At 37.7% G+C, this 25,035-nt stretch overlaps 1 protein-coding gene across 3 annotated transcripts; it reads right to left on the reverse strand.

Annotated features, from left to right (window-relative positions):
* Positions 1 to 1,972: 1,972 nt before the first annotated feature.
* LOC139120809 (arginine-binding periplasmic protein-like) lies at positions 1,973 to 25,006 on the reverse strand. Of its 3 annotated transcripts, none has more exons than XM_070685375.1 (9): positions 24,889 to 25,006; positions 15,434 to 15,679; positions 14,157 to 14,238; positions 13,497 to 13,546; positions 13,191 to 13,319; positions 12,697 to 12,896; positions 9,778 to 9,855; positions 9,146 to 9,353; positions 1,973 to 2,216 (listed from the first exon to the last, which is right to left on the reverse strand). In XM_070685375.1, the coding sequence occupies exons 2-9, from the start codon at positions 15,669 to 15,671 to the stop codon at positions 2,182 to 2,184; spliced, it is 1,020 nt and encodes a 339-aa protein (XP_070541476.1). In that variant the 5' UTR covers positions 15,672 to 15,679; positions 24,889 to 25,006; the 3' UTR covers positions 1,973 to 2,181. The 3 variants fall into 3 exon arrangements, with proteins under 3 accessions (XP_070541476.1, XP_070541478.1, XP_070541477.1); XM_070685377.1 differs by having other exon boundaries at positions 15,434 to 15,615; positions 24,889 to 24,982; XM_070685376.1 differs by lacking the exon at positions 24,889 to 25,006 and adding an exon at positions 24,642 to 24,772.
* Positions 25,007 to 25,035: the final 29 nt, after the last annotated feature.

Below are 25,035 nucleotides of genomic sequence, written 5' to 3' on the forward strand. Positions count from 1 at the left end.
AATTGTATTGCTAAGTTATCCCTATATACCAAAAATCAGACCTCTAGCTCTATTGGCTCGCTCAAAATTAGATATGTGCATAATTAATGAGGTACAATATGTGGCGTCATAAGGTGTCCTATCATACCTTACATGAAGGGTGTAGCACTTGTGGTTACTGAGTTATAGACAAATATGTATATTTGAGGTCAAAGGTCACCGAGGTCACGCGACATTTTGTCAAAAAAAATCGTATTGCTAAGTTATCCCTATGTACCAAAAATCAGACCTCTAGCTCTATTGGCTCGCTCAAAATTAGATATGCGCATAATAAATGAAGTACAATATGTGGCGTCATAAGGTGTCCCATCATACCATACATGAAGGCTGTAGCACTTGTGGTTACTGAGTTATGGACAAATATGTATATTTGAGGTCAAAGGTCACCGAGGTCACGTGACATTTTGTCAAAAAAATTGTTTTGCTAAGTTATCCCTATATACCAAAAATCAGACCTCTAGCTCTATTGGCTCGCTCAAAATTAGATATGTGCATAATTAATGAGGTACAATATGTGGCGTCATAAGGTGTCCCATCATACCATACATGAAGGGTGTACCACTTGTGGTTACTGAGTAATGGACAAATATGTATATTTCAGGTCAAAGGTCACTAAGGTCATGTGACATTTTGTCAAAATATCCGAGATATCTGCATGAACGGATGGACTCACGGATGGACGAACAGACGGACATGACCCAATCTATAAGCCCACTGGACTTCATCCACGGGGACTAAAAATTGTGTCACTACATCCTTTTTGCAATATGAGAAACTAAATTTTTATTTTTCGTGGCCTTATACATGGGAGTCTATGGAGATCCGCCTTATACATGGGAGTCTATGGACGTGTAAACTAAAAATACGCAAATTTCAACACGATTTGCCCAAATTTGGGAAAGGTCACTCCTATGCACTTCCATACCAAGTTTCAAATCAATCGGACTTGTGGTTTCAGAGAAGAAGATTTTTTGACCAAAAATGGGAGAAAATTACAAAAAAATTCATGAAAAATAGCAAGTCCAAGATACTGACCCAAGATTTGCACAATCATTTCATGTCAGCCCAAAGTACTTACATGCTAATTTTTCATGTAATCTGCTCAGTGGTTATTGAGTTTTGTCAATTTTGACTGTTTTTACTTTTTTCACTTAATTTGCATATTTTTGGCAATGACAACTTCATTTGAACAAAATCTCATCTACAGCCCATCATCCATGTACACACCAAATATCAAGATGAAATGTACAGCGGTTTTGGAGTTTTTGATGTTGACGGACAGACATACAGACATACAGACATACAGACATACAGACACACAGACACACAGACATACATACATACAGACATTTCCCTAGCCTATAAGAATAGCTTCCATTGCCATATATACATATGGCTATGGGAGCTAATAAAACCTGTGGTTTAGACCCTCTATAAATAATCAAGACGACTAGTGACGTGTTGTCGACGAGTAGATATAAATTCAGCTCTAATGATTATGACGATGCTTTTGACAAAATATTACTAAGAAAAGAACATTGAATGGCTAATACCAGCCACTGAAGTCAATTAGTAAAGTGCAGTATGTTCTGAACAGATGTTATCAAATGCCTTGCTGAAATCATTGTAGATTGAATCAGTTTGCTGTTTCTAATTGAAGCTCATTCAGAAATGAAATCCGTGTTAGCCACTACGGTTAGTAGCACTACGATGGTAGACCTGATCAGCTGAGATATTCCGCGTAATATGCCGATAGTGGCTTGACAGCAAAGTGTTTCATCAACTTATTAGGAAGTCAAACAATTACCAAAGTTTGATAATGATGTTTTTACAGGGTAAAATCTTGTCCTGCCTTTGTGCTATGAAGAATAACGCCGATCGATAGAACAGGGTATGTCAAAATAACACTGAGAATAAATTTCTGTTAGGCATCTTTCCGGGGCCAGGTTTTTCATCAGTTTTATTTCAGCACTGTAACAAGACTAAGCATCCAAAGGAGGACTAGCATCACAAAATAATCAACGTCAACAAGTACTATTGTGAAAACAAGGGATTGAGGACTGTTAAAGTTTGAAATTTATAAACAAAATAAAGTGTATCGTGACTTTTTGGTTAACTTCTCCAAATTGATGAAGTGGTAGTTTAATCAAGACACACAACTGATCCAGGCATATGACCTATATGAGAAAAAAAAACAGAATTAGGAAAAGAGTCAGTAACATACTGGTTGCTCGTACCAAGAACGGATAAAACCGTGTTCTCTATTTTGTTAGATACGTACATTGCGAGTCTTTGTTAATTTTGTGAGTTTATACCGCAAGTCTACTTATGCTTCCTTTGTTTGAATGATGATAAAACTGAATTTGTAACTTTATCTGCATCTTCCAGTAATGCTTCGGATGATAGAATACAGGGGATACGGGTCGGTAACACCCTGATTCCTGCTCAAAGTCAGGCAAAAAGTCTGGATTCTGGTCTTACGATGTACCCTCATGTCAACAATATCTGCCGCTCAGCTATTTTTCACTTACGACGCATTGCAAATATCTTTCTAGATCAGACACGGAACAGTTGATTCATGCTTTTGTGACATCACGCATTGATTCATGTAATTCGCTTCTTTATGGTCTTCCGAAATATTCAATTGATCGCCTTCAACGTATCCAGAATGTAGCTGCCAGAATTGTAACTCGCTCAATAGTCACTGAGCATATCACCCCGATTTTGTTTCAGTTGCATTGGCTGCCTGTGTCTCGACGTATTGTTTTTAAGATTCTTATCTTCACCTATAAATGTATCCATTCACTCGGTCCAACTTATCTTTCTAGCATGGTTAATTTGTACGTCCAACCCGTAATCTAAGGGATGGACCATTAGACCTTGGGAGGGGGGGTGGTCACAATGAAATTGTGAAAATTTTTTTTTTACTATTGTAAATTTCTGAAATTTTTTTTTCCAATTGAGATTAGCTGTGCAAATTTTTTTTTCAGAGTAAATTTTCAAATTTATAATTTTTTTTTCGTTCGTCGCTGTCTGAAGATAAAGAGGGCAAACATGTGGTGCCAAGCACCACAAGCGGCCACGCAAGCGGTCACTGGGAAGAGGTCAGGAGAGGGGTGTCCCCCTGCTGCTGTTGGAGCTTTTGAAAAATAGAGATTAAAATGGAGTTATTTGGTGGCACTTGGGGAGTATTTTTGCAGGGGGTGGTCAGGAGAGGGTGTCCCCCTGCTGCTGTTGGAGCTTTTGAAAAATAGAGATTAAAATGGTGTTATTTGGTGGCACTTGGGGAGTATTTTTGCCAGGGGGAGGTCAGGAGGGGGTGTCCCCCTCCTGCCGTTGGAGCTTTTGAAAAATAGAGATTAAAATGGTGTTATTTGGTGGCACTTGGGGAGTATTTTTGCCGGGGGAGGTCAGGAGGGTGGTGTCCTCCTCCTGCTGTTGGAGCTTTTGAAAAATAGAGATTAAAATGGTGTATTTGGTGGCACTTGGGGAGTATTTTTGCGGGGGGTGGTCAGGAGGGGGTGCCCCCCTCCTGCCGTTGGAGCTTTTGAAAAATAGAGATTAAAATGGTGTTATTTGGTGGCACTTTGGGAGCATTTTTTTCGGATTACACATCTTCCTCTGAAACATGGTCTTCTTGCTCCTCAGTAGCTTCGTATAGTTTTGAAAATTGACTATTTTGGTTTCCTGGCTTCCCTTTCTACTGCGTTGTGAAATGCCTACATTCACCCCACCAAACATCATGCATATCTCATGATTTACAATTGATTTTGACAAGCTGAGAAGCTAAAATAAGCTAAATAATATAGTGAAATTTGCATATTTGTGTTTTTAGAGCAATTGTTGCCCTTTTTTGATCAAAACATCTATTTCTCTGTAGCAGCATGTCCAAATTGATTGGATGTGTATAGATGTGTTGAAATTTCAATATTTGTCTTTTTGGCAATTTATGCCATTCATGGTCAAAAAATCTGTATTCTCTGAAAGGGCTTGTCCAATTTCTTTGAAATTTGCTACACAAAAACGATTAACCATGCAGATTTATTCAGTATTTGCTATCGAGAAACTTTCAAAGTTCAACCCTTTTATGTGTTTTTGTGTTGGGCATTGTTGGATAGATGGCATTCTACGTAGTGTATTGTTGAATGTTAAAACATGTGTTGCTGTTGTTATTTGAGGCTTTTTTTTTGAGAAAAAAGAATTGAAAATGCCTTTTTAAAAGCAAAATAATACATAATGACTTGATATGTTGTTTTATCATTATTGACGTGTTTCTACTTGTTCATCCATTCTTGCATTCATCATTGTAATAAAATGCTGTGAAAAAAATGAAACTGATGTGGCCTGCATCTGTTTACCTTGATCTTAAAGGCAAATACAACTTTCTGTCTTGACAACCATACCATAGTTTCAATGTTTTACCTAGTGTACCTGCTTAGTTTGTACGCAGGAAACAAGTAGAAAACAGGCTCTATAATTTCATAATTCACGAACTCTACGACGTGTTGAGCGGTCTCAGTCAGAAAAATGTAACAACTTAGCCGGCTATTGAACACTCTTTTTTTGGGAGTGGAGATTTAGCCGAGTGGTTCTGTCTGTGGCCTCTTAGCTAGGCGACTGATGCCGTATGTTGTGGGTTCGAATCCGATTGAAAACTATCCGTATTTTCTGCCCTGGGTTGGTAACACTGCTGGTGGACAGAATTGTCCCCGAGGTTATCGTTCGCCCAGTTAAAGCGATGAAATTCGTTTCTTCGCTTCGATAAAGTGTGTATGTGCGATGTATGATAGTGAGCATGCGTGCGTGAGTGCTTCACGAACTCTACAACGTGTTGAGCGGTCTCAGTCAGAAAAATGTAACAACTTAGCCGGCTATTGAACCACTCTTTTTTGGGAGTGGAGATTTAGCAGAGTGGTTCTGTCTGTGGCCTCTCAGCTAGGCGCTGATGCCGTATGTTTGGGTTCGAATCCGATTGAAAACTATGCGTATTTCAAGTGATCAGAATACAAAAGTCCTGAAAAGATAAGATAATCACAACTTCCAGTATAAGGATACAGTCACTCTAAATGTATAAATTAAAATTAAAAATGTGCCGGGAGGATGTATTAAAATACAGAAAGTTGCTTACTGTCGGTAAAATCCAAAAAAAATTCAAAATTTAAAGACTTTTGCAGATTTTTTTTTACGCCTTTGTCTTCTTATTTATTTTTTTTTTATTTTGCAAAATAGTTTGAAGATTTTTTTTTTCCTAACTTTCTGCTCTGAAAATTTTTTTTTTCTGTTTTTGACCACCCCCCTCCCAAGATCTAATGGTCCGTCCCTAAGGTCCGCTGACCAATTTAAACTGTGTCAAAGCAGGTCACGCACAAAGAAATATGGGGACCGTGTCTTCAGTATTGCCGCCCCCTTTTTATGGAACAATCTTCCAATTGAGGTTCGTCGCTCCCCAAGCCTGACAAGTTTTAAATCAAGTCTTAAAACATTTCTTTTTAATTCTGCTTTTAACTGATCTCATTCATTGTATTTTTTTGTTTTTGTTTTGTTTTTAATTCTTGTAACCTTTTTAAAATTGATTGTATTTTACCCAGCGTCTCTGATCACACTATTTGTGTGGATTTAGTCGCTTTATAAATGAATAAATTATTATTATTATTATTATTATTATTATTATTACAAGTTTAGGGGCTATAAGTATTATATAGAAATCTAATAATAGTTCATTGAGGCTGTGTGGGAATTCTGATAAAGAGGTGTTGTATATTTTAATTTTGTCAATAGGGGTGACTTCCCATTGATGTACGTGCAGCGCAGTTTTCTTCCATCAAAAGTCACGACTATGAAAAAGATTTCCAATATAAATTAACTCTCTCTCTCTCTCTCTCTCTCTCTCTCTCTCTCTCTCTCCTATGAAAAAGATTTCCAATATAAATTAACTGTCTGTCTGTCTGTCTGTCTGTCTGTCTGTCTCTCTCTCTCTCTCTCTCTCTCTCTCTCTCTCTCTCTCTCTCAATTAACTGTCTGTCTGTCTGTCTGTCTGTCTGTCTGTCTGTCTCTCTCTCTCTCTGTCTCTCTCTCTCTCTCTCTCTCTCTCTCTCTCTCTCTGCAGTGAAATTGCTATGCTGCGACCACCGAACGAATATTTCCAATACATTAGGGGTATTATTAAAAGTTCATTATATAAATCTAACCAGTGTAGTCTGGCACACAGGTTATCGTAACGTTGCTTGGATAGTCATTGGAGGCGGGCGAACGCAGGTCGCCGTTTACTTAGGTCTTTTTTTTCCAAGTAAACGGTGACCTGCGGCCACCCGCCTCCAACGACTATCCAAGCAACGTTAGCCTACCTGCGTTCTGGCAGAGACCCTGCGATTCGCGTTCTTCTCTGTTGGAACACGCGCGCGCCCTTCAGAGGCGCGACGCGATTCCCAGAGCATGCGCAATTGAGAGTGCGTGCGCGTGACAATAGAATGTCTCGTGCTATCGTGTCGTTAGCTTTAAAAATGATGGAATGTCAACAGAAACTGGAATTACTGCAGAGAATACTTTTCAGGATATCACATGTGAGTGTCTAAGGTACCAAGTAGGACGTTTAGGAAATCCTTTCAGAAACTTCACGCCGCCTGTGGCCAATTTGTGGAGTATAAGCTTATAGGCTTACGTAACTGCAGCGTAAACAGTATTTCTACTGTACACACTGCCGGAACATATGCGATGGAAATGTTTGCGTTTCACGTCGTTCAATTATTCAGATGGAAATGCCGCCCTCTACTCCAAACTTTGAAAAAAAACAGGGTGACAGACTTTGGAATGCTGACTCTTGTATAACAATGACGTAATTTAATGGGAAGACATTTGTATTCGAGCACGGCTACAGTACAGTTTTTGATTCGAGAACTCTCACCATGTCGGATTCACTGAAACAGTCGGTTGTATGCTCAACAATCCAGAGGGTGAGTCGAACTTTTTCCTATGTGTATGTAGAACTTGTGCAAAAATAAGCGAATCCACAGGCCTTTGGCGAATCAATAAATGCGTTTTTCACCAAGCTGAAAGGTGGAAAGATTAATTATTTTGTAGCACGTCAGTAGTTTGATATGACTAACGCCATTCACAATAATGCTGGCTATTCCATCGAGCATCGTGCTACAGGTCAAAATCTTATTCCCCAGGTTGATATACATACGTAGAGATTTTTATAGAAACTATTCTATAGCTATTTACATTTCTTTATTACTTTTTGCGGTTTTGCGGTTTCCTGTTTTTTGTTAGCCGATTAGCCGGCACACGCCAAAGCGACTAGTCTTTGCGGTTTTCTATAATTTTGAGTTGGCACGCGCCAAAACGATTAGTCTATCGCGCTAGTATTTCTGGGCACGTTTAGTCTCACTGTTTACCTCCGGTTGGTTAGCAACCGCAGTTTAATTAACAGCCGATTCTTTATATTTAGGGTAAATTGTTGCAATAAGTGTTTCCTACGACGTTCGCACAAATGAGAGCCCTATACTATGTCAAGTAGGGAAGTATTAAACGTGATATCTTGTAATATTCCCCCCTTGTCTTGGCCTGCTGGGTTTTTAAAAAGTGTTTAAAGGTATACAGGCACCATGTTCAAATTAAGACGTTGCAACCATGGAAAGGGATCTAGCTAGTCATAGAGTTTATGGGGTCACGCCAGGTCACACTAAAATAATGCACCACTACATGGTCATAATTTTACTATAGTTAAACAATCAGAAATAATTTGTCTTCATTATTCTTCCTGGAATGAGACAAAGAAATTATAAATTGTCAATCCATAAAATAAATAAGTACCAGTGAATCTTGGGTGCTAAGGGGAATTGGGTTCACAAAATTAATTTGACATACTAGTAGAATTAATTTTATCACATAAAATTAATTTGAAGGCATAAACTTAATTCGATGAATGCGAAGTTAGTAATATACTACATAGCACTGATTTGAGATGACTGCATGGAACAAAATTAAAAATGCTTGAAAAATTATTTCTGGTCTATGTAAAATTAATTCTAACACACACTAAAATTAACAGAAAACATAATTTTGACCAGAATGGCCCCAATATACATTATCTTTATTATTATACACCTGCGTCTGCAATCTTTGGAGTTTTCTTCGTACAGTAAATTTCGGTATCAGAGGACGCAGAGTCCAATAACTTTGCCGCGGAGTACAATAACTTTTGGTGTTATTGGACGCTATTTGACCTTTGACCTCAAAACACCATTACGTCAATGCAGGGAAATACTTCTAAACATTGGGTACTTCACAACGTTAGTAGTGGTGAATCAAAAGCCTGTGAATTCGGGTGAAATTATGCTGCCGGCCTACAATTTCTCACACGTACACTGCGCTGCGCGGGTTTGAAATTTCGTTCTGTGCGCTTAGCGGACGCGCTTAACGCGTTCTCAGTTTGCTCGCGATCGCTCAGTGCAGTGCGGGACGGTCATCCCCAAAAAAGCTTTAATTTTGATTTTTTCGAGGTAAAATTGGATTTAAAAAGGTGTATAACAATGAGGTTATTCCCAAAATACCGGGATTTATGTCCGAGTACATTTTTAATAGAAATAAGGGAAAAAGGAACATTTTCAATGCCAAAATAGTTACCATGGCAACTTGAAACATTAAAATAAGTCTGGTTTTTGTGTTCCCTGACCCGAATTCCCTCACTAGGTAATTTTCATATCAATCAAAGTAACTTTTCATGGGATATTAGAAAAATTGATATTTTCAACCCCTAAAATGGTTACCATGGAAACATGAGGCAGTGAAATCGATATCATATTTGGTCTTTTCGACCCAAAATACCCTATTGGTGAAATTTTCACGGAAATTGAACCTATTATTATTCGCGTTATTATTTCTATATAATACTTAATTATTATTATTATTATTATTATGCGGTTTAAGAACATAATTATCTGCGTGAAGCTTGTTGAGCTAATCAGATGTTTTACTTTCAAAAAGCGGTAAGGAGTGACATTTGTGCAATTAATAATAATATGTTAAAATAAAAAAAATCATTAAATATTTTCAGTACTAACAGTTTAAGCAGACAGTCGACTCCTCGATATAGTGTTTGACTTACCATGGTTATCGGCCACCGACTCACATATTCTCCTGTACTGGCCAGTTTCTTTCAATCGTGCAAATGCTGGATTCCACCAGCTAGCAAGAGTGTTATCTTTACGCATCATCATGGAACCACCGGCCTTCATACAGTTATCAAATTCATCAGACACTTTCTCGACTTCATTCTGGGTGAACATATTGACATTTATAAATGCTGCATCTACCTACAATGTGGAAAAAAACAACGTCAAAACGGAAGGCACTATCACAGTCCTTCCCTCTAGTATCGGCCTCCCTCGAGTATCGTTCCTCCCAATCAATGTGATACACACACACACACACACTCTCTCTCTCTCTCTCTCTCTCTCTCTCTCTCTCTCTCTCTCTCTCGCACGCGCGCGCGAACTAGTGAAACTATGTGCACAAAGGAAATCGAAAGTTCAAATATACATTTTAGTTGTTACGACGGTAACGTAAGGGTATGTAAAATCCAGATTTTCTCCTTGCTCTGTCCTCCTTAATATTCAATAACAAATCATCTCAAAAAACTGGCTGCTCACTTAATCCAGAGTAGATTGGGTTTTCTTTACCTGTACTGGTAAGGCTTCTCTGGTTTACATGTTTCTGAAGTAGCTCTCTTAATCTTACCTCTTCATTGTTGACGGCATCCAGGATAGATTCCTTACTGAAAAGATGAACCATTTGCTCGCCGGACAGTTCAGCATTCTGAAATTTTAAAGGGAAATAATTAACGTTTCACTCGTTATTAGTCCCCACGGACACCGTCCGGGGGGACTTATAGATTTGGTCATGTCCGTGCGTGCGTGCGTCCGTCCGTCCGTCCCTTCACGCAGATATCTCAGAGACGCCTGGAGCGATTTCGTTCAAACTTGGTACAAGGATAGTACCCTACCGCATACAGATGCACGTCAATTTGTTTCACAATGCGATCAAATTTGGCCGTGTTAGACTACTTTTTAGTTTACACCTCCATAGACTCCAATGTATAAGACAGTTCTCCATAGACTTCCATGTATAAGGCAGTTCTTCATAGACTCCAAAGAAAAATAAAAATTTAGTTTCTCATAGTACATGCATCAAATCTGTTAAGAGCTATAAATACTTAGGACTGACAATTAAATCAAATGGTAGTTTTAGTGACACAATTACAAATTTGGCTGATAAAGCAGCAAAATCTTTGTATAGTTTAAAAAGGGTTTTATTGCACAACAAAAAGATAAAATTTTCCCTACATCTATTCAATGTTTTCATTAAACCTGTTTTACTGTATGGCTCAGAGATTTGGGGACAAGATTTCATGGATTACAAGAAGTGGGATAAGTCAGCAATTAAAAAAACTCACCTCAAATTTTGTAAGAACATTTTACAGTGTAATAGTCAAGCTTGTAATGCCGCTGTGAGGGGTGAACTAGGACAATTCCCACTTCTACTTGAGATCAAACTTAATATTGTTAAATACTGGCTTCATATTGTACAACTTCCACATTGTAATCTTGCTAAAGAAGCTTTTCTGGAGCAAATGGTAAACAACACTAACAATAGATCCTGGTTTAACTGTTTAAGTGCTTAATTAAAGACAATGGAATGGACTTTCTCCTTGATAAAGCTCCATCACTTAAACACCACAAAGTTATATCTGGATTAATGAAAACAAATTTAACAAAAAATTATGAAGTCTTTTGGAAAAATTTGATCACTGATGAAAATAGTAAACTAAGAATGTATGCCAAATAAAACATAATTTTAGATTAGAACCCTACTTAACACAGTTACAAGGTGAGAAAAGAAAATTACTCACCAAACTTCGCATTAGCAATCATGATCTAGCAATTGAAAGAGGGAGACACACTGTTCCAAAAACCCCAATTACTGAAAGATACTGCAATCAGTGTAACGCCAACAGTATTGAAGATGAAACACACTTTTTATTAGTCTGTCAGAAATACAAAGTCCAAAGAAAGAACTTTTTCAGTAAAATCAATTTCCCAAACGACAATACTGAAAATCAGCTTATTTCTCTACTAACGAAACAAGAGTTATCTTTTAATAAACAACTTGCATATTATATTTTTACTTTATATAAACAAAGAAATACCTAGTTATATTTATTATTAGCTAATATTATTATACTGTAATACTTTATCTTTATTGAAGAAAATTTGAACTTATTTTGTATCACACTTTTATTGCCACAAATGTGATGTAAATCCTATATTTACAAGCAAGCAATAAAAATATTATTATTATATTATTATTATTGCAAAAAGGATGCAGTGACTCAGTTTTTAGTCCCCACGGATGAAGTCCAGGGGGCTTATAGATTGGGTCATGTCCATCCGTCCGTCCGTCCGTCCGTCCATCAGTGAGTCCATCCGTCCACGCAGATATCTCAGACATTTTGACAAAATGTCACGTGACCTCGGTGACCTTTGACCTCAAATATACATATTTGTCCATAACTCAGTAACCACAAGTGCTACACCCTTCATATTTGGTATGATGGGAGACCTTATGACGCCACATACTGTACCTCATTAATTATGCGCATATCTAATTCTGAACAAGCCAATAGAGCTGGATGTCTGATTTTCGGTATATAGGGATAACTATAGGATAGAATTTTTTTGACAAAATGTCATGTGACCTCGATGACCTTTTACCTCAAATATACGTTTATGTCAATAAATAAGTAACCACAAGTGCTATGTCCTTTATATTTAGTAGGATGGGAGACCTTGTGACAACACACGCTTTACCTCATTAATTATGCACATATCTAATTCTGGGCAAGCGAATAGAGCTAGAGGTCTGATTTTTGGCATATAGGGATTAATTAGCAATACAATTTTTTTTTCAAAATGTCACGCGACCTCGATGACCTTTGACCTTGATTATACATATATATGCATAACTCAATAACCACAAGTTCTATACCCTTCAATTTTGATAGGATATTAGACCTTAAGATGTCACATCTTGTACCTCATTTATTGTGCGCATATGTATTTCTTGGCTGGCCAATACTGCTAGAGGTCTGATCTTTTTTCCCGATTTAGAACCATAACTTAGACATGCCTCATGTGTTTCAAATTTGGAACAACGACATAGACCTATGTGCCCATAGATCTCAACATATACACTCAAGTGATACTTCTTAATGACCACATTTCCCTGCCCAATCAAGACTAATACTCCTACAAGTGGGGACTATGTCATTGTCAATGACTTGATCAAAATAAAACCGAGATATGGTGATCACTCGAAGAGCTGTGATGGAGATGATAGCAGCTTTCTATGATAGGAAGCGATGGCAGTCTTCACTGATTGTGAAAATATTTTAACAGGATGGAAAACTTTGAATCTTTACTAAACGACTTTTGAGAAAGGGAAAGTGTGAGAGTAATAAAAAAACCAGGAAAAGAAGGGATGATACCTGGTACAAATGACACGACTTGTCCGACTCCTGGCTTTATCGCACCTGCACCGTCACTATTAGAATTAACTGATCGGTCTAAATCGTCTTGGATCAAAGCTTAGAGACCCTACCTGTATTTTATCAGAGTTTCTTTTGATACAGTATTCATCTGACGCCCAACCGTCAAAGATTGCTATTGTCTTGTTGTAGATATTTGTCCAGTCGAAGTTTCTGGGATTTCCGCTTTTTACGTAGAAAGCTGCCTTGAATGTTTCCCTGAAGGGGTCAGTGAAAGCCACAGTACGGAGTCGTTCGTATGTTGCAAACCAACCTACAATGCCCCATGGGCAACAAGTAACAGATCTGCTGTGAGTCTTTCGGGATTGCCATTTGCTTTGCAAACTTAATAAATATATTAGCTAAATAGATTGACAAATGATTTCTGCTTTAATGTCGAAGCAGTCAAGGATGTTGACTTGTATTTATATTTTAGTATCGATGTTATTCGAGATCAAGAAATAAATGCACAGTAAGGATTTAGAACGATCGGCAATTCATCTTATTTCGAACTTGAAGCATCAAAGGGGATATTAAAGTTTGAAATTCAAAAACTTCGCAGACTAACCTGTGCAGGCATCGTACCATCTATCCATAAGTCCTTGACCTGCACGCGGCCAATGTCCTGATTGAGATTCCCAACAACGCTGGTACACGTCGAAGATAAGACGACAATCTTTGTTCGCCATTTCGCAGACTGTAATAGGTTGGAATTTCTTGTTAGTTATACTCTCATTTTCAATAATCGATAATATTAATAGTTTTGCTTTATATAAGATTGTAGTGACAAATAAAACGACTATGATAAATTTGTAAATTCATTTTTAAATTTTCCAGCTGTGCGCGCCGTAAAATACTGTAAACAACGGGTTACCTGCATTCACTACGTCAACGTGAAATCCACGAAGCCCGCCATCATCATGTCTGAAAATAAAAAAAAACCACACAAACTCAAAGCTCAAAGAACGAAATGAACTTGCATAAACAGATCAAACAATAAGAAAAAGAGTTGCAGTGGCTATGAAAATCGCGATTCTTCGCCAAATGCCATTTTATATGAATGATATCGTAGATATGATATACATACATTTGTCAAATCATGCAGCAGCACATCCTTGGTGCATATTTTTATAATACAATGCATGTCTTGCTGGAAAATACAGATATTCGTTTCAGCTGTCACAGACTTTAGTTCGGAAAATGACTTCGCTTACATTTACTGTATCTTACGTGCAAGAGACTCAACGAATTGAAAGGCTCGAGATGAATCGCTTTCGTAGTATTTTTAAAGGACCTTGTGCAATGTGCAGTCAAAGTTACACAAGATGAAATGTATAAATAGCCATCTCTCAATTTCTCTATTAATAAGTAATAACAGCATATCGTCATAAGTTTTAAAGTCAACTTAGTCTAGTAATTTCAGAAAGATTACGTTAACATTGTAGACGGTACTTGAATGTTGCATTGTAGTGTCGTTATTCTTGAATTTCCATTTTATGTTTGACTGATTCCTTGCACACTCCACTATACTTACATGTATTCAAGACTTGTTCCATCATGTCCAATGGCGAAAGTCCAGATACGTTCGGTGTCGCTCGGTGCTTGTTGCGAAGTCGCTGTGAAGTAAATGTCATAATTATGTTTTTTTTCCTCAGACAAATCATGAAGTAATAGTTCCTGGCATACATAGGAAAGGAATAGTAAGTAAAGACCAAAATGTTAATAATTGTGACTGGTGAGACAGACGAGAGGGTTGTTTTTAGCGGAGCATCACGGAGAAGAAATTAATCACTGACTAAGGAATGGGGTTTATCACATGTGAAATGATACTGAGATAGGACAAACGTTACGTTATGTATTTTGTACATGGTGCTTTAACAGATGTACGTGTGTCCTAACCGGCAAGTCTTTAATCTAGTCTCTGCATCTCACCAAATACATACGTAATCCGAGGTTTTCAAAGTATGCCAAAGGATCATCCAAAGCTTTTGAACAAAATTTTGTGGATTACCTGCAGACTATAGCAATAGTCCCAGGTCCTACGGAAAGCCTAGCTCTGCATGTGACATGTCAGTAACACATTTTGTACTACCCCTTGCTTACAGACGCATGGAGAAAGTGAACCAGTGCTTTTAAACTCGGGTATAAGTTGTCATATATTCTGGCTAAAAACCTCAGAAATGGTAATTGTTATGTGCTGAAATAGACCTGACAAACATAGAACCATTAAGAAAGACTTTCATCGTCGACGCTTTTTGAGTCGATCGTGTACACAACACGTTGCATATGAAATTTTTGGTAACTATCACTTTTGAGGTAGTTTGTGCTATCTCAGCCAGAGAAAAAATGTACTCGGACATGCATGTATTGCCATTCATTGTCAGGAATCACGATTTGTGTAAATCTTTCCAAGAGCTGATAGTGGAATGTCCAACCTGTGTCGAAGAATACCAAATTCTGACGCACTGCGTGCTGAACAACAAGTAGATATCGTAGATATTAACGAGTTAATATTCGTCTGGAGTAAAAGTACATCACATTACATAGGGTATACGTCGAATGTGATAACATTTCGTTCCGGTACATAATTGGTCAATAATTCCGTTTAATATGTAAATCACTATGAGCTATCGTTAGTTACAAAATTGCCATGTTAGCAAACGATATATTCGGATAATACGTGCATATTTTGCCATAGTTTTCAAATAGCGATTCTATTCCTGAACAACATCATCTAAAACACTAAATTGTTCAGCCTCTAAGTAATTATTAATCAATCGGATGATGAAATGAAAGCAAATGCTAACTTACGTTCAGTTTGTCGACCTGCATCACTATTGGTAACATTAATGTCCATCTTAGGTTGTCGAGTAAAACTCATGGCTGCCACAACAAGAGCCACCACCGCAATAATAGCGACGACAACCAATGCCACCAGTAGCGCCCTCGGGGAACTGCCTGAAGAACCACCGGTGACCATCCTCTCCTTGTCGCTGTGAAAATTGACTGAATTGTCACCGACTGAATAAGTTTCACTTCGCTCTGCCATTCGCTAACCTATCGGAGGATTAAACGGCAGAAAAGGTAAAAATAAAGAATCAATAACGAAACTAACGTGAAGGCCAGTGTGATTGTTTGTCATATTTTTCAAGGGCATACTCTACTAGGAGTCCGGCAGCCAAATCCACTTTTTGTCCTGAACCTTGTGTTAGGGTCTTAAGTTTTTTTTTAACCGGATTTTGCTAGTCAAGATAACCAAAGTGAAAAAAATAGTTACTGGATCTCTGTCAGTATTGAGCAATTTTAGATAATTAGCATAAACAAAATGGCCGCCAAATTATCACAAATTACCATTGGAAGCAGTAGAAGTAGGCTTATATTGTTCAAGTCTGCAAGTAAAAGCACATTTGTATTAGTGCTTGAACTAAAAAAAGGTTAGTAATCATAGATGAATAAATTTAAATACTAATTTGCATAAATTAACACAAAATTATCACAAATTACCATTGGAAGCAGTAGAAGTAGGTTTATATTGTTAAAGTCTGCCAGTAAAAGCACATTTCTATTAGTGCTTCGACTAAAAAAGGTTAGTAATCATAGATGAATAAATTTAAATATTAATTTGCATAAATTAACACAAAATTATCACAAATTACCATTGGAAGCAGTAGAAGTAGGCTTTATATTGTTAAAGTCTGCCAGTAAAAGCACATTTCTATTAGTGCTTCAACTAAAAAAAGGTTAGTAATCATAGATGAATAAATTTAAATACTCATTTTGAAATACTCATTTGCATAAATTAACACATAAACCAAATTTTATAGGAAAGCTTGAACTGTAGCAAAGTAGATTATAAACAATGCTACAATGAATGCTAAATGAATTGGTGCGGAAAAGGGGAAGGCAGCTCCACACACCATACTACTTTTGCGGATATTCAGTGTTTTCCTATGTTACTCGTAATATGTTTTATATTTTCGTCTTCTATAATTTTGGACACAGTGTTGGGACACTATGGCGAAACAAAAAGTCTACAACGAGGTAAAAGTAGGCTCCGTGTTTCATACAGCTCTCTCAACATTATGCACGTGCCCGAACACAAATATAACCGGTCCAATAACTGGCAAACGAAAATACCATGACAGTCTTACAAGGAATACAATCTCTAACAGAAAGAGACCAAATACAACAAGCAAAGAAGCTCCTCGGACGTTTCGAAGAAGAAGTCAAATAACAACTTACACATAAACTAAAAATATAAGTTGTTACGTACAAAAAACTACTTCCCCAAACCAAACCAAAGGGTTCTTTTTCAGGGCCACCAAATTTTTCAGCCAAAGAACTATCATTGAAATACGATGGCCAGGCCGCCATCATATTCAAAATACACACAGAGAAAATTTAACAGATTGAGGAAATCTTCTCTGATAATGGAAGCAAAAGAAAAGAATTAATAAAAGAAACAAACAAAAAATAAGACGCAAACAGGCGTACCAAATACAAATCCCTAAGAACACTAAATGTATTAAAATATCTCTCGGAATATAAACAGCACGATTGGAACTAATTTGGGATAATTGGATTTTCATATTTTGCGAATTTCTGAAAAGTGTACATGTTCGGTGCCATATAGCTGAATGTTGTAGTATCGCAAATTACTCATAAAAACAAGAGTGTAATATAAAAGAAAAGCAGATTAGATTACATTTGAAGATTAAATCGACATTACGTCACCATCCAATTATCCCAAATTAGTTCCAATTGTGTTAACTCCTGAAATAACATTGAATAGAGGCTTAAAATTTATCCCTGGAAAATTCCGAAATTCATTTCAATACAACCAAATCTAACATAATATAGGCAGAAAAAATGCCATTAAAACACTATCAAATTGACCCATAACATTACCATAAAACCATTCGATAAAGACAGGGGAAATGGAATAGCAATGTCAAATTAAACAGATTACATTGAAGAAAGTCACAGACTTTTAAGCCAAAAGAGATTACGATACAAAAGTGCATGTAAATGACAGCGACAACACAACCAGAAAACTACACGGACATGTACTAAAATAAACAAATAGACAAATGATACGTTCAAATATCATGATCCCTTGAATACACATAATATACATACCAACGCAGTATCCACTCTAAAAATTCAAAAAAGTCACCAGCATCAGCAAAATTCATTTGTCGTCACGGTCCAAATTATTTATGGCTGCTCTAGCCCAACACACAAAATATCAGAATACATAAGATAGACTTTTTCTTAAAACTGATTGTACAAAACCAGCCAATGTACATTAAAGACGCATCGGACTTTACCAACAAACTAAGCAAGATAACAATACAACATAATGCATTACTAGTCACTCTGGATATAATCTCGATGTACACTAATACTCCACAAACTGAAGCAAGCTGTCACAAACGCACTTGATTCAGTATCAACTATTAATTACAGCTGTAAAATATAAAGAAAAGATCGAAGCGTTCCACAAAAGAATGACTAACAATATTTCTGCAACATAACACGGTTGAATTTAACAGAAACGTCTATCAACAGATTTGTGGCTGTAGCCTGGGTTCACCAGTTTCGCCGGAAATCGCTGATACAACATTCTACAACCTTGAAACTGAGGTCATTAAACTACACAGAAGCAGACTTTGCTTTTGGAAATGATTCAGATATGATGTTTTTATGATCTATACGGGAACAGAAACTGAGCTGAATGTAAATATATGGCTAACATCAAGAAGTTACACTGAACTTTCAAATTTACAATAGAGTATTCTCCTCAAAGTGTCATTAATGATTTACAAAGTCAACGATACAATAAAGGGAGAATTCTCGACACAAAAACTCACACCAAAATAACTGACCATTTCAATATCTAGCCAGAAACTCGTGTGACCCAAATAGGTATTTTTACTGGTTTAATTAAGGTAAATTGCTGAGATATGCCCGTGTAACAACATATAATAATAACCAAGACTTTGACAAGAAAGTTGAATTTTCAACAAAAAACAAAAACAAAACAAAAACAAGGTTATAAGACCACATTAATCGCACAATCAGAAAAAGGAAGTTGGGCACACAAGTGCGAATCGTACCTCAAACTAGGGAAAATCAATAATAACAAAACTAATATAGCGGTATATACGCAACCAAAAACAGTCCACAAATTAGAACAAACGATATAATAGCACTAACAATGAAATCGAAAATAATTGAAAGCGATGAACGTCTTCAGCTTTTGTTCCATGAAAAACCAATAATAGCATACAAGAGAAACAAAACTTAAAAGATGAATTACTTGTAGTAAGAGCCAAAATCAACGCAAAGGATCACGAAAAAAAAAAAAAAAAAAAAAAAAAACAAAAAATAAACAAATAAGTAAAGAACAAGAGAGTTCAACAACATCCAAAGGAAAACAGGCCATACACAGACAATACAAATATACAATCTCACACTGGATGGGATTCAGATCCAAATATATCAGTAATAGTTTCGTTACTAAATGAACAAATGTAATTCTAGAGGTCATACACGAACAAAATAAGGATAACAATATTAAGAGACTGAAGAAGAACTCACATTTAAGAGTTTCGAAATGCACGTTAAAATGGATCACAAATGATTTTTGACACCACAGACCGAACGACGAATCGTCATAGTACATCCAAAAATAAATTAACCCCCCCCCCCCCAAAATACACATATACGAAAAAATTGAACATCCTCAAATATAGTATGGTGTGTTGAGCCGCCTTCCCCTTTTTACCTTTAGAGAACCCGAGTAACTTTGGAAATATCTTCTATAAGTTATTGTACTCCAAACCCATAGCCTTTTACTGATACACAAAGTGTGGCTAATCATGGATTCAATGTGACGTCAGAAGATTCCATATCTTCCTCGAAAATAGTGTAAATCACAACGTTTTTTTCTTCAATGTACATGAAATGCATTGATAGTCATGCTAGGAAAAAGTTCCCACCTTACTTAATCATTGTTTCGGTTAGAAAATCACAACTCAGGTTGGTTTTAGCCAAGGCATAAAGATCACCAACTTACTTAGAAACATAACAGAGGCTCCTGGGAGAGTGAAACACAATTACCAGAACACTGTCCGCATCAGTTTATATTTTTTACAAGTAAACAGACAAGTAGTCGACAATGGACGAAGGCTAAACTAGTCGGTTGCTTATATGTCTGATTATCAACATTAAATTTGCAACAGAAAAAGAAGTTTATGTACGTTCAACTATTAAAACTGATGTAATAGCTACTGTGTTAAAATAACTGCACAAAGTACAGTAAATGATAATAATGTAGAGTTACGCTTAACAAAGAATTGTTTACAGCTGGCCGCAATCTTGAAATTATGCAAATTAGCATGTCATTCAAATAATATATGCCAACATTTATGTTCCAGTTTGCCCTTAGCAACTGCTTGGTGATCAAATGAGAAAAACAAAGTTACAGTATGTATAAAGCAATTTGAGTCTTCTTTCTCATACAAAGTGCAATAAGCTGACGGCCATTTTGATTATGCTAATTTTCTCAAATTGCTCAATGCTGACAGAGGGCCAGTAGTTATACTTCTTTTTGTGGTGGTCTTGGCAAACGAAAGCAACCAAGAAAAAAACTTAAGACCACAAAGCAAGGTTTACCCCACTGGCTGCTGGCTGCCGGACATGTTTACAGCTAGCCGCCATCTTGAAATTATGCAAATTAGCATGTCATTCAAATGATATGTCAATATCTATGTTCCAGTTTTCCGTCAGCAACTGCTTGGTGATTAAACGAGAAAAACAAAGTTACAATATGTATAAAGCCATTTGAGTCTTCTTTCTCATACAAAGTGCAATAAGCTGGCGGCCATTTTGATTATGCTAATTTTCTCAAATTGCTCAATGCTGACAGAGGGCCAGTAATTAAATTCTTTTTTGTGGTGGTCTTGACAAACGAAATCCACCAAGAAAAAAACTTAAGACCACAAAGCAAGGTTTACCCCACTGGCTGCCAGACTATACTAGGAGTGTGTTTGCATTCTACGTGACCAAGCGAAATTGTGCCGTTCATACACGGGTAATTAAAACGCCTCTGAAACTGCTCTGGTCCAATAATGCCTTAAACAGTTTCGTGTGGACGCTACCAAGTGGTTCTGAAACTTTTCAAATTTGAGACGGTTTAGCTGACCAGACCTGAGCCGGTGGAGGGATTAACTCTATCCGCAACTCGCTGTGTGGACGGACTGAACGGCTTCGGAGCCGTCTTAAACGCCCTCACTCGACAGGTATTTGTAACATTTAACAAACAACAACCAACATTCAATTCAATTTCCTTTCGTCATGGCTATCGAATGCAGTGTTCTCCCCAGGCCATTTTAGCGTAGCGGTCCCGCTACGCTTTCGCCTCTCCCCGCTACGCTTTGATTCTCCCCGCTACGCTTTAAAATATTCCCGCCATCCTTTAGTTCACACGCTAGCGCTCTGCGTAGCTACCAGCTGTTGCATGCATTGTCTACACATTAGCGCTCACTGCAACTTTCAACCTCGTGAAAGAGTGGAAGGTGTGAAGTATGGTATGCGTCCGATAACTTGTCCGTAAGTGTTGAGAGGAACGTTAAAACAATGGAAGAATCGGCTGGTTGTTCACAGGTTTTCATTCTACAATGACTATTACGACCAACAAAGACCTTTAGTCGGTATACATCGAGGACAAGTACTCACAGAGTTAGGCGGTGTAGCACTACCGGGGGCTTTGATCACATTCCCATGCCTTGATCAACGAAATGGACCGCAAAAGAAACAAAAGAAGCAGTTGACTAGTTAGGTTGATTATGATTTTACAACTATGATCTTTTTTTTTTTGTCCGAGTACGATCACGATCGCGATCGAGTTCACATTGCATAAATTCCAATATGGCGGCGGCCATGTTGGCCGACGTGTTTATAACGTGTTGACATCGATCCTGGCGTCGCGTGTGGTTCCACTCTGACACGTTCTCTGAAAGATTTTACACCTGATTTTCGAGTGATTCTAGTCGTACTTAGTTCATGTCTTGTGATCATCTTGGTGTTATTTTTAAAATCAAGAATCGAACGACGATGTTCAGTGGCAGTGGTAGTTACAGGGGGGGGCGCGGGTTGAAATTGATCCCTGTGATGAAACATTATTCGCGGCGTTTGTCGTTCAAAAATGATATAAAACTCAATTACATTTGAATTGTGTAAAGCTTAAACTTATGAATTTTCCTCTTTGTTGGCAATTTTTGACAATTTTATTAGCAATATATATGTATTAATGAAACTCCAATCAGACGAACCATTTCTTGCTTTCAATCTGAACTTGCTGTTACTGTTTGAATCTTCTATTTTAATTGCAATAAATACTGTGATGATTTATTTAAGTGTAATAAAGAGATTCCATGATGTTCAAATTGCATACTTGTGTGTTACCAATTTGCATTTTGTTGTGAGTGTACATGAATGCGTGGGTGCATGTGCAAGCTTATATCCATATGCAAATATAAATTAATGATATGCAAATGATTATGCAAATTAGCCGCTACGCTTTTGCTTGATCCTGGGGAGAACACTGGAATGAATAGAGCACTATGTCTCGTGGCAATAATTGATCTGACGATGACATCAGTCTGCTTATCTCAGTCTTGGTGGACGAAAGTACACAGAGAATACTGAACGGAGTAGAGACAGCCTCGTTTACAAAAAAATGCCAAAAGGGCTCTGCAAAAGGTTTTAACAGATAGCTGATCAGCGCCACCGCAAGATGAAGGCACTGAAAGGTAAGTACAAAGAAGTTGTTGACAGCAACAGGCGGAGCGACAGGACATCGTTCATGTCAGCAATCTTGTTACAATGCGGTATGCTTTGTCATATCTTTTGAATTTGAGAGGGCGTATGAAGCCGGGTTAAACACCAAAACAAAGATTTAATTTTGCGCGTGTGGACACAAGCGGACTCAAACTATTAATCCCTGTGTTTGCAAATCACAAATAGTGTCACAAAAACGTTTCAATTTTTTCCTGTCTGAACGTAGTATTAGTACGGCTTTTCTATTTAAAAGAAGGGTGTCAACGATGATATCCTGTTTAGTCAGGTTGTGTAAATTTGCCTGATTCCTTGCCCTGTTACGAACAAAAGCCCAAAAATCATGATACATCTCAACATGGAAAATGGTGAGATAGTCTTCTTTTCCTGTGTAACTGACGATATCCATTTTTGACGAACAGTAGATAGGCAATAAATACTGAGTATTAACTACTGAAACTGAAATAACCAATGTGTGTTTTGGATAATGAACTTGACCTGCCTAACAAGTTGTGACAAGACACTACAAGATGAGGGTAAGATTGGCTACCTTGACATCAACAAGAGAAAAATTATATAAAAAGCCGATCAAGTGATATGATATGAAGACAGCTAATTTTCACCTTGTGAAATGCAGACCTATTTAAATTTCTTCTAATCAAATCACCATTTATATTAGAAAGGGAAAGGCTGTTGTTGGTTATAATTTTAAGTCAAAAGTACCGTTGAGTCTCCCAGGTGTAAAATCGCCACCAAACTACGAGCACACTTCAAATTCTGTCATACACTCAAGAGACGGTAGCTGAATGTACGTAGCCGATAAATTGTCTAAAATGAAAAGTATTTTCTTTCTGGTGCAAGGCGGTGTCAGTATCTGTCATGATAATTTGAAAAAAGTCTTAAAAAATCAGGGCATAATGTTGGTCACGACAAATTTTCGCGTCGCCTGACTTCCCCTCTTATTTTCTGGAGGCAAATAAATGCTTCAAAATGTTACAGAATGCTCCGACAGAGTTTCTTAATGGGGGAAATGACTCGTGAAAGAATGCTGGCATCCATTCGTTGTAATATTTCAAATGTTCGTGTACCCTGTTTGGTTCAAAGCACACTCCAGAGAGGGACACTACTGCGCTGGACCTCGAGCGCCACGGGCAACAATATTTGCTTTGTTCAACAGAAGAAAGAGCTATCATTAAAGGTGAAAGTATGTCTTCCGATCCTCCTGTACAAAAGAGTTCGACCTCATTGTATCGAAATGAGTAAAATGCGCATATGAAGGTGCTGGTGTATACGTACTTAATGAAATACATATCGTTTAAAAATGTAGTTTAACATGTACAAAGTGACACACGATCAGAGTGTCCGTAATCAAGATTGTTTTGCTGTGAATGCGTAGCACTGCCTCTCCCATGACTGTTTACAATCAGGGAGTGGCAGGGCTACGGATCCGCAGCAAGATTGTTTGTCAGCTTTCGGCCATGTTTAGTGCTCCAATGCTAGCTAGGGTCCCAGACACTTCGCACCAAAACCACTTCGCACCATACCATCTCGTCCCATACCATTTCGCACCAAAACCACTTCGCACCAAAACAACCTCGTACCAAAACCACTTCGCCCCAAAAGTCATGTCCCCAAACCACTTTGCCCGAAACTTATCGCTAACTGCTAAAGCTGAAAATAACCACCTTTCTGTCATCCTGGGACTGAAATCTTGAAAGTGTACGCATTTCGCGAAATTGACATCGTGCAATTCCGCGCAAGGCACCTGAGTTGTAGCATTTGCGTGTTTCTATTTTCTTATTCTATCGTTTATGGTTTCATGCAACAATAAATGGTTCGTGATAGCCAAAATGTCCTAACACATTAATGCTTCCAAGTTGCAGGTAAAAACAACCTTGTGATACGTCGTAACATCGTTGTTTCAGGACGAGTTGACGGTACTATACTTTGGGCGAAGTGGTTTTAGTACGATGTGGTACTTGGGGCGAAGTGGGGTTGGGCGAAGTAGTACTTGGGACGAGGTGGTTTTGGTACGAAATGGTTTTGGGACGAAGTTGTGTGGGGCGAACTGGTTTTGGTGCGAAGTGTCTGGACCCCCAATGCTAAACCCTCCCGTCACATTTGACCTATTAAAATACGTTCTGTTTGATATGCGAGAAAGTTTAGGTAAGCTTACTCTGTGACGGTGTTATTATGATGCCGACCATAGACTGCTTCCTAGTTGCTTCGCTTTTCTGGGCAGCAGTTAGGCCTACTGGCAGGCCAGGCCTACGCATTCACCCAACGATCTACGCAACAGCCTACCAATAACTTCACTCTTTTTTCGATATTTTTACGTCCACGGACTTGAAACAAGTCTAACGTCTGCAGCTACCTAAACTTCTTAGATAAAAAAACTTGCAAAAGAACAGTCATGAACTTACCCAGTAATCTGTTTCTACGGTGGAGGTACCGTAATACTGAAGGCCTGTTGTTTGCTTAGGGCTTGTCTATACCCGAAATGATTACCTCTTTCAAGTTTTCACCTTAGTAGTCACCTCAGACAAGACCCTTTCATATGTAAATTGTGA

The sequence above is a fragment of the Ptychodera flava genome, chromosome 20, assembly GCF_041260155.1.
Source record: "Ptychodera flava strain L36383 chromosome 20, AS_Pfla_20210202, whole genome shotgun sequence".
Taxonomy (NCBI): domain Eukaryota; kingdom Metazoa; phylum Hemichordata; class Enteropneusta; family Ptychoderidae; genus Ptychodera; species Ptychodera flava.